This window comes from Mastigoproctus giganteus, chromosome 9, assembly GCF_048544385.1.
Source record: "Mastigoproctus giganteus isolate SK-2022 chromosome 9, ASM4854438v1, whole genome shotgun sequence".
In the NCBI taxonomy this organism is placed as follows: domain Eukaryota; kingdom Metazoa; phylum Arthropoda; class Arachnida; order Uropygi; family Thelyphonidae; genus Mastigoproctus; species Mastigoproctus giganteus.
The window spans coordinates 72,396,246-72,413,523 of record NC_143583.1 but is presented as its reverse complement, the minus strand read 5'-3'; the positions used below and the strand labels follow the sequence as shown (position 1 = coordinate 72,413,523).

At 37.1% G+C, this 17,278-nt stretch overlaps 1 protein-coding gene across 3 annotated transcripts in view; it reads right to left on the bottom strand.

The window, feature by feature from the left end:
* The window catches only part of LOC150080448 (kielin/chordin-like protein), a 1,054,752-nt gene extending 1,037,967 nt beyond the window's left edge, over positions 1-16,785 (bottom strand). For 2 of the 3 annotated variants that reach the window (XR_016547392.1, XM_090381408.1), the window contains exon 1: positions 16,202-16,785. Coding sequence is in view for 2 of the 3 variants with exons in the window: in XM_090381408.1 (XP_090237534.1) it covers positions 16,202-16,325 (124 nt within the window). In the remaining variant the exon portion in view is untranslated. The remainder of the gene's footprint in view (positions 1-16,201) is intronic. The other variant, XM_090381409.1, reaches the window with a different exon arrangement.
* Between the last annotated feature and the right edge of the window lie 493 nt (positions 16,786-17,278).

Sequence of the window (17,278 nt, the reverse complement as noted above, 5' to 3'; positions counted from 1 at the left end):
TTTACTTGGAACTAAAATATTGATCAATTCATAAAAGATGCCAAAACTTTGAACTCCAGAGAAGACATCTATCACAGAAATATCTAACAGCAGAACTTCCATCAACACTCCCCTACCACCGCTTATTTCCCTTCCATGAAAGATTACAGGTAGCGTGTACAGGTGGTGTTGTGCTAAGGAAACAAACAATGAAAATACATCAATATCGATATTGTGATTCGCTAGAAACTCCGGCTTTCGGTGATAAGTTTTCCGCAGCTGACTAACCACACTCAGCCCGATGGTCTTCCAATAGGACTTGTATATTATTGTTATTCGATACGTCACAATCTCTTGAGGGAAAACGTGGCACTGGAAGGGAACTCTCTCACGAATCGGGACACGATCGATACTGGTAAGAATAGTAAACAGAACCTTCTTCCCACATAATGCGCAACTCCTGAAATTCGGAACATGTGCATCTTCCCGAAAGTCTAGGAACATTCTTTTCAACCTCATATCGCGTGCTATTAGAACAAACTTCCATGACCGATTCGCTCTCCTCTCTCTCTCTCTCTCTCTCACTGCAGAGAAACAAACAAACAAAAAGATCCGTGCTTACTTTGAATTGAAGGCAAATATCGGAGGAATCGTGATTATACGAGTGGTTTCGATATTTTTTCCGCATTCGAAACGGTAAACAGACGAATATAAGAGGCGAAGTTCAAGTTAGAGTTGGATTATCATACAGATAGATTTGTTTATTTAACCTCCGTCGTAATACTCGATCAACGGGCAATCCAAAATATCTCCCCGAGCTTATTTACATATATAAACATTTTATGTATTTATTTGGGTTTGAGTATATGAATAGAGAGAGCCTAAACACAGAAAGGGACGGGTGTAGACTCCCATATCCCCTTTGTCTTTAGTCATTTGCTGGAATTATTTTGGGAATTGAACCACCCGATGCTATTATCGGCCGTGTCTTATTGGAATTCGTAAAGATGCATCTAAAGTTTTTTTTGTTTTTCCATTGAACGCTAATCTAAAGAATAATCTGTTCTTTTCTTGTAACGAAGACAGAAGGTACAGCGAAGGTTGTTTCGTATTCGGTGCAGCGTTTGTGTGTTTCAGTTGGATATAAATGCGAGGTCCACTTGACAATCAAATAGGTACAGAGAATAAAAAAAAAGGAATATCTCCATCTTAAAATAACAGGAAAAAAAATAGTTCATTTCGATGAGTTAGTGAGGGCTTTATTTATTTATTTCAGTTATCATCCTGGCCAGCATCACTAGATGAAATCTGATTCGCCAATGGTCAAATATTTTAAACTTTTTAAACAAAACGAGATGATCAATTTTGTGACCACAATAATTCATGGGATAGGAAGACATACACGCAAGTGTAATGATATTTTTTAATAAACTGGGGTGGAAGAAAGAGCTGAAACCGTTTGACGTTAAAACGTTTTTACTGGCGTCATTCCAAAAATTTTGTAACGAAATATCGTCATGCGAAAAGCGTTACGGAAGTGATGTCATCTTCAGCTTCTGCCAGAAGCGAATTATTGTAACTTGTATTGTTGCAATCGTACTTGTATTTAATAAAATTTTGCACGGAGCTTCATCTTAGCTCTATACTAGAGGAAAAACTTTCAAACCTTTGAAAATTTCAGTAGTTTTTCCAGGACAGGGGAAAATATGAGCATGTAATCAAGGAAATTTTCTCACTTAATAAACGGGATAATGGGGACGTATAGCATATCGTTGGAACGCTAAGGAATTTAGAAACAGAAATATTAAAAGGTTTTAAGATACAAAAAAACTTTCGGAAACTGGGAAATGCGTTAAATCTGGTTTCAAGTCACCTAGTCTTTTCAGATTGAATGTAATTTTTTTTTTCTTTACAATCTGAGGCTGGAAAAGAGTTGTGCACATTTATGAAAACATTCTTCAACTTGAACATGTGATCAGATCTTTCGATAAATACTCTACGTAATGGAACAACTATGATGGTGTATTTAGTCGTGAACTCTTCAATGTAAAAATTATATATCCTACTTGAGTCATCACAGACCAATACTTTCAGTAACCGATATGTAATTATTATTAATAAAATAAAAACATTGTTATATTATTATCCATGAATTTTATTAATATCTGAAAATTAAAACGTTTTTAACGCCTGCCGATGACTCTTAAATGTAAAACACGTTAAATATGCTAGAGGCAGGACACATTATGTATCTGCTACAGAATTGAATTTCATTGCGTTTCATATTATTACTGTCATTTCAATATCAATAAATATTCAGGACAAAAGTCTCAAGCTACAACAGCTATATTACATTATAATACAGGTTAGAGTAAAAGCCTGGGATTTGTACGTAGCTATGATTAAATTTCATGTTGAATTGTTGACTCATGTTGAATTGCCCTACTGTTGCACTAGGCACTTGAAATTAAAAAATCACTGCTCTTGTAGTGAAGAAGTATTGCTATTCATTTAATCGCATACGTTTTAAATAAAGTACATAGTTATTAAAGACTTGTATCAAGAGCTCAGGAAAACACCACCCACAATAATATCGTTTCCGATTCCGGAATATAGCCGGAAACCAAACTTCCTGGCACATGTTTAAACAGTGTCTTAAGGAAAAGGAAACAGTTTTCTTTAAGTTATCTCGCCTTGCATCCTTTGTCTCCTCAAGCAATGTCCGCTGTTGCTGCTGACAATTCCACGAACACCAGAACCGTTCACATCAGGCTGGCTCTTCGAGCTGAATGAAAATTAAACTATCTTTGTGCTCGCCTTCTTGTTTTTTTTTTAATCCCCGCTAAAATTTGTTTTATTTATCGAACAACATCACCAACCAACCACGCCATCCGTTGTCTGCATCGTCTTTTTCAATCTTATTTAATTAAGGAAAAGATACAGTTCTTTTGTTAGTGTTTGATCTTTCCAATTCACGCTGTTCCAAATGGCCGACGCATACTTCTAAATGTGCCACCTTTTTCGCTGCAGTTGTACAACAACGCGGACACACACATAACGAGGGAAAAATAAGTTTTCCGTGAGAAATAATCCACTTAAGCTATTTCTATAATGACCACTAATTTGTTCTTTGTCCTCTGGAAATAAATTAAAAGAGGTTTTTCGAGGAACTGGAATTAATTTAAGTGTTCTCCAAGTGTAAAAAGATTAAACGAGCAGAATGTTTCTGCTAGATGGAGTTAACCTACGCTGGAGCCATTAGCAACTTTGTTTGTGATAAATGTTTTCGCCAGTTCACTCGAAAATAAGTGTTTGCCAGGCGAGGCGCCACCATCAATGCACGAAACTTCCAAGTCCAGTAGTAGAGGGTGGCTAAAAGGAATTGGGGGGTGCCGTGAGAAGGGCAGGGGAGAAGGGGGGGACTGTATCCGCCAGCACCTGATCGTAAGTAGTACGCTTCTGACATTTCTATAAATAGATAGATTTATAGAAGAGAATAAAGTCACTTTGTACTTCGCATTTCTTCGACTTTAGCTCTCCAAGCCCATTTTTCTTGCTTTTTACGTTGAAGCTCTTCTTAACTCTGACAGTTGACGGCTGCGAGGGAGCTGACGCTTAATTTTTGGATACGTTTTCTTCGCGTTATGATAAAATGCAGTGGAGGTGCACTGTAGTTTTCTGGCTCAGTGAAAAGGCACGGAAGATATTGATAAGAAAAGAAATAGGTGGGGGGATTTCTCAAGGTATCCTTGGTATCTGTGTTCATGAAGTAGAGGTGTCGCTCTTAAAACCACTTCTTTATTTATTTTTCCTCCAATTCGAACTGCTGCGTACAATAGTGCTCATGCGCTATTGTACACAGTTAGACACCCTTCTCCCTCCACTCTTTTTTTTTTTCTGAATGGAAAGGACAGATCGGTAAATCTTATTTGGAAACAAGCTCAGTAAGAAAATAAATAATTCTATGTCAGATCGAAAGTAAAAAACGATGGCTTATTTTTTATTGGTCGCTGTCTGTTATGTGAGTCTCGAAAATGTATTTTTCATCCGTTCACTTTGACCTAGATTACTACAGAAGAAATTTAGTGGATAGGCAGACAGTTTATAAATCTTTTACATTATCTCACTCCATTAAAACCAGGAGTATTGCTTGGCACAATTTATTTTTCCATTTTAAATTTAAATAGACGATTTATATTTATTATTATAGATCGATAGAATAGAAAGGTAAAAGGATAGAAGAATTAAATGGTAGACAGAAAGTTGGAGCAAATGTTTGCGACTAACTTTATATCCATTTAATAGTTTTGTTTTTATGACATTTACGATTTAATCTGAGGTATTTTAATTATGAAAACAAAACTAATCTATGAGATTTTATGTTTTAATCATATTTGGCGTCTCGAAGAACGAGAAACATCTAATCCTACTTAAGGAAATTTTGTTTATATTTCCATTGTCCCAATAACCAATAACCGACCATCTTGGTTATTGGGACAACCGATTTATTTATACGTTTATTCGTTTTTAGTGTTTTTATTTGATTTTAATCTTTTAATTTATTTCAGTTTTAATGTCTGATTTTATAAGTAACATTAATTAATCATTTTAGTATTTTGGCACACTATATAGGCCATATATTTGCAGGATCTTTTTCCTGATAATAAGTTCCGGACCTCAGTAATTCTTTTATTATTACGAGCTCCAATGAAGCTTGCTAAACCTTAAAGTGGGCATTAAATATTTTTATCTTCATGCTCGTAGCAGATTGCTCGCAGAAGTTCAAAAAGCCAGAGTATATCGAGTCGGCTTTCAATGGAATGGGGATAGTTGCTGGCGTACTTCGATATATTTCGTTGTGCGGTGGAAAATTGCTACCGTCGACAAAGCTCAGAAACTCAGGTACCTGCGAAATGTTCACAATGACCCTTTGAACTATCGAGTGGACAATGAAACCTGCCTGACATTGGATCACGCGGAAAATAAGTTAAATCTATGGGAAAGAAAATTGCTAACGGGAGAAACCCAAATTCTTTTTATTGGCTATAACCACAGCGTCTCGTTTTTCCAATTGGGAAAAAAAAATAATAAAACGAGTATCGAGGCAGATTTCTTCTTCTTGGTTCAGGTTCTGTTCTTCCATCAGATGACATCGATATCTTTTTTTTTTTTTTTTTTGCGTGTCTATAGAATATATTGTAAGGTACTGAGAGACATAACATCTTTGGGGGCTTTCAATAAACACTTCACAACTCTTTTCAATAAACTAGAAATACCAAAGAATCAAAGCGAGAATTGTTAACGATGAAACTCAGTCACGCCAGCGGTTGTCCAATGTGTACGTATGCATGCATGTGTGAATTGAGGGTGACATTTATAAATGGGGAAAAGCAGCTGCTTCAGGTATTTTGGTCACGCGGAGTTTTGATTACATTTGCTTTTTATGACATGTCATGTTGCGAAGAAGAATTGATTTCGCAATTGAAGTTACGTTGGAACATGAGTTTAGAGAGAGAGAGAGAACATTGCTTTAAAAGAAAACTGGTGAGCAGAATGGCATGAATAATTCACCAACAGATACCGAGTGGAATGCTTAAAATTATGGAATAGTAGAGTCAGAGTTAATGTAGTGCTCGTGAATTGGGGCCAGGATGCCACTCCTTTATGGGAGCGGATATTTAATTTTTATTTGGAGCTTGTTTATTGCAAAGAAATGTTTTACCCATCAATGTTGGCATTGGGGTAGAATCGTACCAATATAATACTAGTTTTTTCTTTTTTCATAATGAAATAAAAATGAAGAATAAGATTTATCTAAGAATAGCAGGAAAGTAATTTTCAAGTAATGACCACCTAGATTATATCATTAAAATTACTTCACGGCTTTACACAATTTGGGGAAAATTCTTCGAAATTTTTACGATTTCAGTTCGAGTATATACAATCGTTTTAAACGTAATTCTTTGAAAACTTTTAACTTATACTCATAGGAAGCAGGACTTCTTAAACAGTTTCAAATATCTTTAATCCTCTTGATTGTGTTTTCAGTCGGTGAAAAAGTAGCGCTGCAAAAAATATTCTCTCTGCTCTTTGCAAGGATTTGGGAGTTGCTTTGTAACTCATGGTTCAGTCTTAACTGCATTTTTGTACATTAAAACAAACATATCTGGCTCTATATTGCGCCTTAACATTCTGCAGCACTTTATAAGATCTTATACTATCTGTCTTTGGTTATACTTATGGTCGGCTATTCAAAACTGACATACTTTGAATAATAGCATAGTCGAAGAGGCCCTCGGGAGTAGCACTGTGGTTATAACCACCATCCTTTCTCCCACACCTGATGGAAAAGGCCCAAGTCCGAATAGCAAGGAATTTTATGAGCTTTTTTTTTACAACGTGGCTGGATTAGTTGGTTTGTCTCCCAGAAACTAGGGTTTTTCCACAAGAAAACAGCAAACAGATCAAAGAATCCAAGCAATTATTGGCGCTTCATAGCCTTAGTTGTTTTGGTTAGTCGCTTAGTTGTTCTACAGTGTGAGGCCTTCAGCCCAGCCCCATGCGAATCAAATGTGAATTGATGAAATAATCATTTAAACACTTTAATAAATAAATTATTATTTGTATATAGCATTGAACAAAGAAATGCCTCTGACTCACTCTTAAAATGTTCATACACTTAAGTATAAGTTAAAAAACGCTTTTTAATTTAAGGTTTGTGTGGGAGAGACGAACGTCTAATACGGACATCGGATTTCTACTCTTCGAATAATTTTTGTGACACTGCTTTATGTGAGGCGGTATATATGACTCGTATGTTCTGTTTGGAGACTGAATCTAATATTTATGGCACAGGCATTGAGAATAGGGGACGCGGCATTAATGAAAATGGTCTACACGGTCACATAAAACAGTCCTATTTTTTGAATCTTAGCCTTGCCTTTTTCCACTCTGTCCTTTTCAGTACGGCTTTTTTTCTTCGAAGGCGTAGGGTACCATCCCTCCAACATCAGAGAAAGGGACACTTACGGTGTTCTCCTGTGGGACGGAATAATTATCAACGGCCCGTACCCCTCTTCATTTTTTTATAAGAGTTCCTAAACCGCTCAGAGGTAGCGAGAACAGATTCTTGAATCCTATGTGTGACTTTTTTAGGAGAGCGGTTAGCACAGCTTTTCTTTTCATGAACGACAACACTACTGCACGTAGAACTCAAGTGGTAGACGAATATCTTGAAACTAAAAATATCCAACGGCTGCCATTGCTAGCACAATCACAGACTTAAATCCGATCGAATATGTGTGGGCGCCCTTGGGCGTCACAATGTACGCTGATAGACAACTTTTCAGCCATTTGGTGAGCTAAGGTCTGCGCTGTGGAAGAATGGGATTTGTTGCCACAGAATCTTATGTACATCCTTATATCAAGCATGATTCACCGCTGTCAGCCTGTCAGGATGTCATGTGACCATATTTTGGAGCATCTCGTATCGACTTCTATAATGTGACCTCTTTGGTCATTCTTATATAACCCCTATAAATGTCCCTTATACCTGTCCAAAGAGTATCGCTGTCTCCTTATTTCATCGTTATTCTATGGTACACCACAATATCAATTTTTTTCCTGCTTCATCGTAAGCTGCACAAGTTACACCACGTTTTCTACGTGTTCTGTTAATTTTGTCGAGCAGTGTATGTTTTCGCTTCTCAAAATTTACAAAATAAATAAATATATTATCAGATCTCGTGAGTTAGCTCAGTTTAAATTTGACGATCATAAATTAAAAGAAAATAAATGCTCTGAGCCAAAATATGGACGCTTTATTTTCATCAATAACGTGGTATTTAAATAGGGATTTAATTATGCGTGATCCCGTAGATATGAGATCAGTATTCATATATAAGTTGGGATTCAAATAATCAGAACAGGCGGATTGCGAGAAAGGTGGAGAGGAGGAGTGAATATAAATTATACCTTTCTGCTTCGACCGAAAACGGTTCTGAAAAATTCTCGTATACGCGCATTCTGCCTTTGCCAGTTCTATTCAATTGGGATGACGAATGATGGATGCGAATGATACAATCTCATTCGTATTATTGATTCCTTTTATTGGCTTTCCTTCGTGTGTTTCTCTTATCTGAAAACTATTGGCTCTTTCTGTCTCCTAGAGAAAGATGGCATTACTAGTTTCATTATTAAAATCGTTAGGGACATCCATTAGCTCTTTTTTTTTGGTCCAGTTCGATCTTCGATTTCTGGCTTCGTCTTCACTCGCACTGATTATTCGTTTTTCAGTTATCTTTTCTTACATTTCTTCGCGACTGCCTTGGAGAATCTATTTATATTGCTAGCTGCTCATCTAGATCCATTAAATGAGATCAAATAAGAACAGATTAAATTGTTAAATTTTTTTCTATCTGAAATCTCGTCTTTCAGAAGGGAGCAAAAGTCAAAGATAGGCACTAGATAAAACATTTCTGAAATACACATGAAATAAGAAAACGAAGACACAACTCCCCTCTCCCAAAAATTGTCTAAAAAGCCTACGAGAAAAGTTACTTTGTGCCCTCAGTTACTCCATTATCACTTAGACAGAGAGCGAGGTCCCGCCCAGTTCTCTACAGAGTGAACGCACCACAGATCGACGATCCAACTCTGTTGATGCACATCTGAACCAGCAGTAGTCGATAAATCTTTTACCAACGATTACACACCCCATTTCTTTTCCCCTCTTCATCCAATGTGTTATTATAACCACCTCCTCAAAAGTACCGGGGCTATGTGCATAAAAAAGAGAATAAAAGATACTTACGAACTACTAACGTTTGTTTCCTTCAAAGTAGTTCCCTCCCACCATCCATACACCGTTGTTGGTGTTGCTGAGGGTCATTTAAACACCTTTCATAACTTGGGAAAGATTTTTTTTGTTGCAACAGCATTACGTGTTTATCAGCGTATCTATAATCTTCACCACTTAAATCTTAATCTTCTTAATCGTCTTATTCCACGAAGGGGGCAGTGTCTTGAAACTTTGGAAAGTCTTTGCTGAAATTTTTGCAATCAGTATTGTCACCGCTGTTCGAATGGCATCTGTAGTAATAAAGGTAGTGGAAAATGTGTTATCACTGCTTGAAGATGGCAAATAATCGGGAAAAACTGAGGACTGGCTGTTTGTGACCAAGATGATGTTAGTCACAAACTGCGATGCTTTCTCTTCTCAGCGACAGGAATAAAAGCAGCAGCAGCCATTATTAATCCACTGCAGGATGCGAGCCTCCTCAACAATTAAAGATGAGGGAAATGGACCATAATCTGACTCGCTGGTCCAGTGCGAGTTCGCGATCGACCATATTTAGCAGTCAGGGACTTGAACCGCGGTTTACTCAAAGAGCGTGCGCTGCTGCACTCTCGCTCATAACCACTCGGAATAAACTAGTCGAAACTTGCACAAGAAGTTGAAAAATTCGATAATAGTTTTCTCTATTGAAATCAGTTGAAGTTTTGCCATTTAAAAATCTCAGAATCTTTGCAACAAAGTTTCAACACATTGGAATATAATAAAGGCCCACTCCCTACCACTTTTTTTCTTTCTCCCTTCTTTAATTCTTTTATTTTTATTTTGTCTATGCTGGTGTTGTACAACGATTCTCTTTCGAGTCTACGCTGGTGTTATACAATGACGCAAATGCATCCAACAGCATTAAGAATTCTAAAGGATCAAAACCAACCAAATTTTTTGTATTTGCATTCACCTCTTTCAAGAACGCAGCTAGCTCATGAATTTGTAACTAAGGATTCGATGCAAGTAAGGCAAAGGAAAGGGGAGGGAAAGAGATTAATGGCACCGGACATTATCACCCTCCATTAAATACTTAAGTTGTGTGAAAAAAAAAAAAAAAACACCAGCAGCAGCATGTTGGATGAACGTAGCCTGATGAATGGCTTGGGTCACAGCTCTATTAGAGAAACCATCTCTCGTCACTACGATGACGTCATAATGTTATTTTTATTGATTTCTCATTTCTGAAGTAATAAAGATGCTAATACGGGCCACTAGTACTCTCCAATGTACCCTTACGCACTACAGAGTGATTACAAGAAAGTGTAACCGGATATTTATTAAACATAATTAACGTTAAAACAGCCCCCCCTCACCCTCCGATGTAATAGGGGTCTGCCGTCGCACGTGCATGTCTGGGATCGTTAAACTCTCTGTGGCAGTCTCGATCTGACGTGAGATGCGTAAGAAAAAACCTACCAGTGAGCTCTAGAGCACCCGTGGGACACTAATATGCAAATTAGAATGCCATTGCTTTGTGTTGCGAGCTTTAAGGTGTAGTAAGGGCTCTAATAAGGACAGTTCCAGGCGGAAGAAGCCAATAAAGGTGCTGGGAGTTGAAAAGCAGCGTAAATACTTAATGGAATCTCAAACAGCAGAGAGAGAGAGTGATGCCTTTATTCCTGGTTCAAGTCCTCAGCAAAATTGGATTTGCCCTTTTATTTACATTCGCCAATATACTTACGATAGTTACGAGAACCAGAATTTTCCCTTCCGTAGTTGCGTTTGACAATGAACGCATCGCAGACTGCCCCCATTCTGTTCGCAATATTTTTAAAAATGTTGCTATGGCAACTTCATGTCAGTTTACTTGGAAACTTTACAGTTTGTTTCACTTCTAGGAGTGTTTTTTATCTGTCAGATACTCTCGGAGTTTCTCTCGAGTTTTGACACTTTTTTAAAATGAAAGCCTTCCCGAGTTTCTTTTCATATCGTACACTGACGGATTTCACAAATCCATTTTTGTCAATTAACAGTCCGTTTATCAATTCTCCGTCAGATGTTTGCGCAGTTCTCTTCTTCTAAGCCCTCACGTTGTTGACGTATCTCATTAGGGAACTTTTCCATGGCAAAGGTTTACACACCATATCATTTTGTGGAGTCTTTTTTATTCCTTTTCTGATCAATCCGTTTTTATATCCTTTCCACTTTTTACTTTACACGAAACTTAAAGTTCTTATGACGAAAGTTTGTTCATTTTTTTTTACTGCTTGACAGTTGCACGTTTTGATTTAGTTTCTTTGTAGTAAAAACTCGAGTATTTTCGACAAAAGAAGTATTTAGATATTAAATAGCAATGATTAATTTCTTAATTAAAATTACTTCGATTTTATTATAAAATTTTCCAAATTGTTTTTATTGGATAAATTTATTTACAAACTATTTGGGTGCATTCATCGGGACATTTTCTCAATCTGGTTGGTTATGTTTTATCAGGTCATCTTGTCGTTACAACTTCTCCTAAACTAAAAACCTGACGAAGTACAACACACCAAAAATCGATAAAAAAAAAAAAGATTTTAAGTTTTAATAAAAATTGTCTTTTGTTTCGAATTCTACATTCGTGCAAAATTATTCCGAAACAAAAAATTTCAGATGTTTGTATTTCGTCTTTTGTGATTCAACGTGTTGAAAGTGTTCTTTTTATTCCAATTATAAAAACGTACTTAATTTCCGAGTAAGATATTTTCAATGAAAATATAAATTAATCATCTTTTGGAAGACTAAATTAATCATTCTGCACAATTTAAAAGTGCCAAAGCCAAATGCTTTCCTTTTTTAGCTTTAAAATATCTAATTGCGTGCGGCACTTTGCAGATGGAGAGAACTAATTTAGATAGCAGACGATAAGAGGATGTAATTGTTGCCTTCAAACACGAGCTAAAATGTGTAATTGTTACCTTCCAACAATGCAGTACCGCGCAAAATCAAATAGAAAATGTCAACTTCATTACAAGCCAACAAACTCGGGAGTGGTTAGCGACAGGAGCGCAGCCAGCTCCTATTAGACCTGCTAGAACTGTTTCAACCTCTCCGCAGGGGTTAAATATCACTAAACGTGACCAACGTATCAATTATGTGCACGATACGCTCACACATCTCGGATTTCATGTCAGCACCGCGGAGCTGAGTGCGGTGGTCTTTAACTGTCTTACCCTCGCATCGTCACCGAGTGCTGTGTGAGAGAGGCAGTCAGAGCAACGGCCTTGAGATCAAGTTACAATCTTTTCCAAGTGTGTCCTCTGAGAGCAGACGTTTTTGACATCCTCTCAAGCATGCCCTTGTGAACTCGGCGCCTCATAAGTGATGAGATCTCTCCCACCCCTGTCCCTCCTCCCCACGGTAGTAGAAAGCGGTACGATGATACTTAGGGTAAAATAACGAACGAAACTTGGAAATATTGGGAGGAACTTGGTTCCCCAAGATATTTTGTATTCTATTGTGGGTTCGTTTTCTTTTTTGCCTTGAGGGCATTTCTTTTGGGTTAGAAATTCAAACCCGTCGAACGTTTTTATAGCAAGGGCCGGCTTCACTAGATTTGTAGCTTCCCTTGAAGGATTTATTCTAATATCCGTTATAAATAAGGAAATTTTACGATTTATTTCAATATTTTTATAACAGATATGCATGCATTTTACAACAAATATAAAATATTTATGTAGTATTTTGAGAATATTTAACATTTCAATGTACACACTCTGATTCCAGGATGTGGAAAAAACCCTGAGGCATTCGAATAACAAGCAAAATTGTCCTATACCAAAGATACTATCTCTAAGGTGCCTATCAATTCCCTCTCTTTTTTATACGACGAAGATTTTCCTCTCCTTGCATCTGTGGCCGGTCCTACTACATTCAATATCATTCCTTCTAAGTAATTTTGTATTAATATATTGTCGAATTATAATACTCAGGTTTTTTTGGGTAGGGGAGCTAAAAAAACTAAGTAAATGAGGAGGCTGCGTGTTATGTTTATAAATGCGTGTATTTTTTTTTTATTCATTTGCCTTTTTTGCTGGATGAAAAACTGTCGAATTTCTAAGGGTTTCTAGAGTTTCTGTTTTAATTTTTAAAATTCTCGCCCGAGACAAACTAAGCTGGGTTTTTATCCCGCAAAACAGGCTAAACGACCTCAGAATCTTGCAGTGTACAGAAAATTACAATAATTTAAAAATACTTTTTGGGAATTGCGCAGTAGGTCCCAAGAGTCCTGTCCTTTAGTAACCAACCACTTAATATCATTGTACTGCTCCATGAATTATCATCTCCATAGAGGTATCGATCAGCACGTGTAAGAACTCTGGAAAACAATTATAATAATAAATATCAAGTGAATCTGATTGAGATCAAAAAACTTTCACCAATTCACTTGAAATCTATCAACATTCTCTTATTCGCTCAATATTCACATTATATTATCTCTAAATTTTCTCTCATGCTGTTCGTCTGAATGGGTTGAATAACTAGATGAAATTTCCAGATGAAACTTAAAAATACTTTCATCTGGGACGCCTCATGGACTTAAGTGAAGAAATATAAAAATTGTTTCTCATATTAATCAACTAATCATTTAGTGAAAAAAACGAAGAAAAATAGATCTGCTGTTGTCTATACAGCGAAGTTCTTCAGTGACACAAAAAAAAAAACTTTTAAATTTAGACACCACAGGGGATTGAAGAGCTGATATATTAGTGTGCGACAATTGCAGATGCTACTCGCATTATTGTACCCAGGGCAAAACTCTTATGGTACTTTAGTGACCACATTGCGTGCACTGAATGAGTCGGAAGCGAAAAGGCTGGTGTTAAAAGTGTCACGGAAGCGTTCGGTTATTTGGAGAGCAATTTGGTGTCTTTCATTTCCATTCCTACCCGCATGGATTCTATCTTAAAGATGAGTTTTTCTTAAAGAAGAAACTCGTGGATGGAAAGCAATTTTTTTAAATTTACATCTCTCTGAATAAGTTGTGCACTTTAGGAATGGAGTTATGGAAAGTTAAAGGAGGTCATTTCGATTCGAAAAAATTGCGATTGCAGATATTAATTTGACTCTTGGAGCCAGTTTTATATTTTCGGTGATTCAGAAAGAAAAACTGCACTTATCTGGTGAAAAATCTTTTCAAATATATACTTCGAAAAAAGGAATGGACAGACCATCTTAGACGTAGTGCTATGTTCTGTGTGATGTACAAAATAAAGTATTTTTAAGTAATTAATCAGTGTGTGGATATGTTCCACGTAAAATGACTTCGTTCAAAATCTAGTTAGTGATTTGCAAGTTTAACGATGAATAGTTAATAAGTATTCAATCTTCTTTACAACTCTGAAAGTGATAAATCATATTTTAGTTGTTCTTTGAAAGGTGGAGAGACAACCTTAGGAATTAATATTTAAATTATGCTCTTATTTCGCTAGTCTACCTTTAGTTTACCTTTTCTGATAATTAGAAACGTAACTGCATTATAAATCATAACATCGTAGGAAAGGTTAGCGCGATTTTATTTTAAACATCAGCATTAGTTAATATTTAAATACTGTTAAGAATTCATAGTACGTCTTTGTATAATGCTTGATTACAATTGTATTGGTTTTGCTTTTCATAGAAACTAGCATTTGCGATTGGATGGTTTATACGCTTAAAACGTAAAGTTTCTTTATCTGTTAAAAAGTGGGGATTCATAATTCCCAAAGATAATGGGAGCTCTGTTTATTTTCTCATTTTTATGCTGATCAAAAGAGACGAATTAAATATACTGATCTGATCTTTCGAATCAGAAATCTTTGAAAGACAAGTCGTGTCATTGTAAGGCCAGTATCTTGAAAAGGTCAAAGAGAAAGCCCAACCGTGTGTTTGATCTGTATGTAATTTTCTCAGGGATGCTTCTATGGCAACCTGAGACTTAATCATTGAATACTCAAGGACGGTACTACATGAGATAACGGAATTCCTAATCCTGCACTTAGAAAACATTTCATCCATTGGATTTTTGTGTTATTAGCCTTACACACACATCAGTTTATTTGTGATCTGTGTGGAGAAAGATATGTTTAGAAGGGATTTAATTTTATTACTTGTAGAGTAACTAGCAAACCAAGATTATAGTAATAATGAGATTCAGATCCTCAAGAGTTCTTTGTTAGTTTAGTAAGGTGAAATATTTCGCGCTAGACAAAACAAATACCCAATGCAGCGATGATCAGATTGGTTGCATAAATATTACAAAGGGGATGTTAAAATGTAATTAGTATGCCAATTCAACAAGTAATGAATTAGAAGGTAAACAAGCAATTGAATAACCGATAAATAACAAGAGAATTGGTGATCACCCATTAGAAAAAAGGTGAACGTTTTACTGTTTGCTCGAATAGGGTTCGTAGATGATTTGTGAAAAAGCAGACTGACACGACGTGGATAAAAGGATGTTCTGGCAGCAGATAGTTTTCTTCAAGAGCCTCACCATTGTATTGTGGCACTTCGGTGATGGTACAAAAATCAAGGAGGCGTGAGCGAAAGAAATGTTACTGCGAACGAGACAGGATTGGATTACGAGGATCAAAGTCCAAAATCGACAACTGTCTTCAACAGATCTGAGCGTGGAAAGGAAGAGATGTTTGGCGTGAGAGCAAACAGCAGGACTGTCAAAGGCAGACTCCTTGATGTTGGTCTCCCTGCCTATCGACCATGAAAGAAACTTCGTAAAAAATAGGCAGTCAGAAAGAACCAACTTAAATGGGGACCAGAGAGTGTGACACCGGGATGGAAAGGTGGAACGAAACTAGTGTGAAACAGATGATAAAAATTTAGATCGAAATTGGAATGAATTTGGAATCTTATTCGTAGTTTTTTTTTCGCATTCGACCACGTTAAAATTACAGCAATTCGATAATCTGTAAAACTATATTTGCCAAAAGAGTGGGACCGCTGAAGAGATTTTGGAGTTTAAAGGGATCCGTATGAGAAATAATGCGTGAACCGAAGACAACATTGATCCATTCAAATCCCTCGGGATTTGAATAGATCAATGAACACGCTGAACTAAAAATAAATACAAGCAAACACCCTTAAAAACTATCACGACTGTGTGGTGTCATCGCAAAGATCAACATCAATTCATCAATGCCCACGATCTAGTGAAACATTTTGTCCTCTTGGTACAACTGTAATCATAAATTGGTACAACTGTCCTCTTGGTACAACTGTAATCATAAATGCATAAATTGTTTCAGTTGTTCGAATAGTCAATTTTAAACAGTGAGCCACAAGTAGTGTTAAAATAGAGGATTTCAAAATAAGCTTGGTCTCACTACAGATAGGTAGACAGACATACAAGGAGAGACTGAGCAAGACAAGCAGCACATATTTTGGAATAGATGTGTGCCTTACCTTTACCTTGATGGTCTGTGAAATGATTTCGAAACTCTTCGGTGACGTCATCTGCAGTTCGTATGAGGTTCGCCACCCCTCCAGCACCCCCTAGGATTACAATGAGGAGGGCGGCAGTCCACATATTGCAGTCCCTTGCCGAACGTTCACTACCCTTCGGTGGCCAGAAGCAGCAGCAGACAAAATTACATGTAGGTTAACGGACACGAGTTGGGCTGTTGGGAAGAGGCTGTTTGCAGCGTAGTACACACACACGATGCTTTTTGGTCTGTTAAAGGCTAGGTGGTTGCTAGGCGCCGGTCGATAGCAAAGCAAGGAAGATGTGCCGAGAGATAGCACAACTCAGAGGATGCGTCTAATCAACATTGAAAGAAAAGACAGTTTTCCCTTTCCGTCCGCCGCTGGGTGGTGTTAAACGTAGACAAGCGGCGCTGCCAACACATTCGTCGGGGGGTTGAACCGGACAAACAAACAAATGACCGTTCCTCGAACCAATCACTTCAACTCCACCTCCTCTAGTTTTCCCTTAAAACCAAACGCTGTTCTCTGTGCGCATCCACCTGCTACTCGCAGGCACGTGCGCTCGTGTTATCTGCCAACTTCGCGCTGCTCCACCTAACGAGTGTTACCGTGGTAATCGAGATGATGCGAGATTTCTCGCTGAGAAAGAGAGAGAGAGAGAAAGAGCGGGTTGAATGTAAGGTAAATAAACACAAAATGCTTCGGTTGTTATGTAGCGTTTAAATGCACCCCAGTTGTTCCTTTGATTGGAACAAGGAAATCACTCGTAACTGTGACATCCACTTCAAGTGGTTTCAATTAACATCGTGAGGAACAGTTTGCAGTTCGCTTGTAAACAGAGCAAACACAATAATTCGGTTGTTTATTCTCATTTCCTGAACATTTCGACAGATATTATTCATGTATTTTTCAGATTAACTGCTACCTCTAGTAATAATTTAATGTATACATCATGCCTTTACTAAAATAAACTACCACTAGATTAACTTGGAAAACCGGAACTTAAAACTGTTCCCTACTTAAATTATTTGCGCGTAAATATAAGTTCATTGGTTC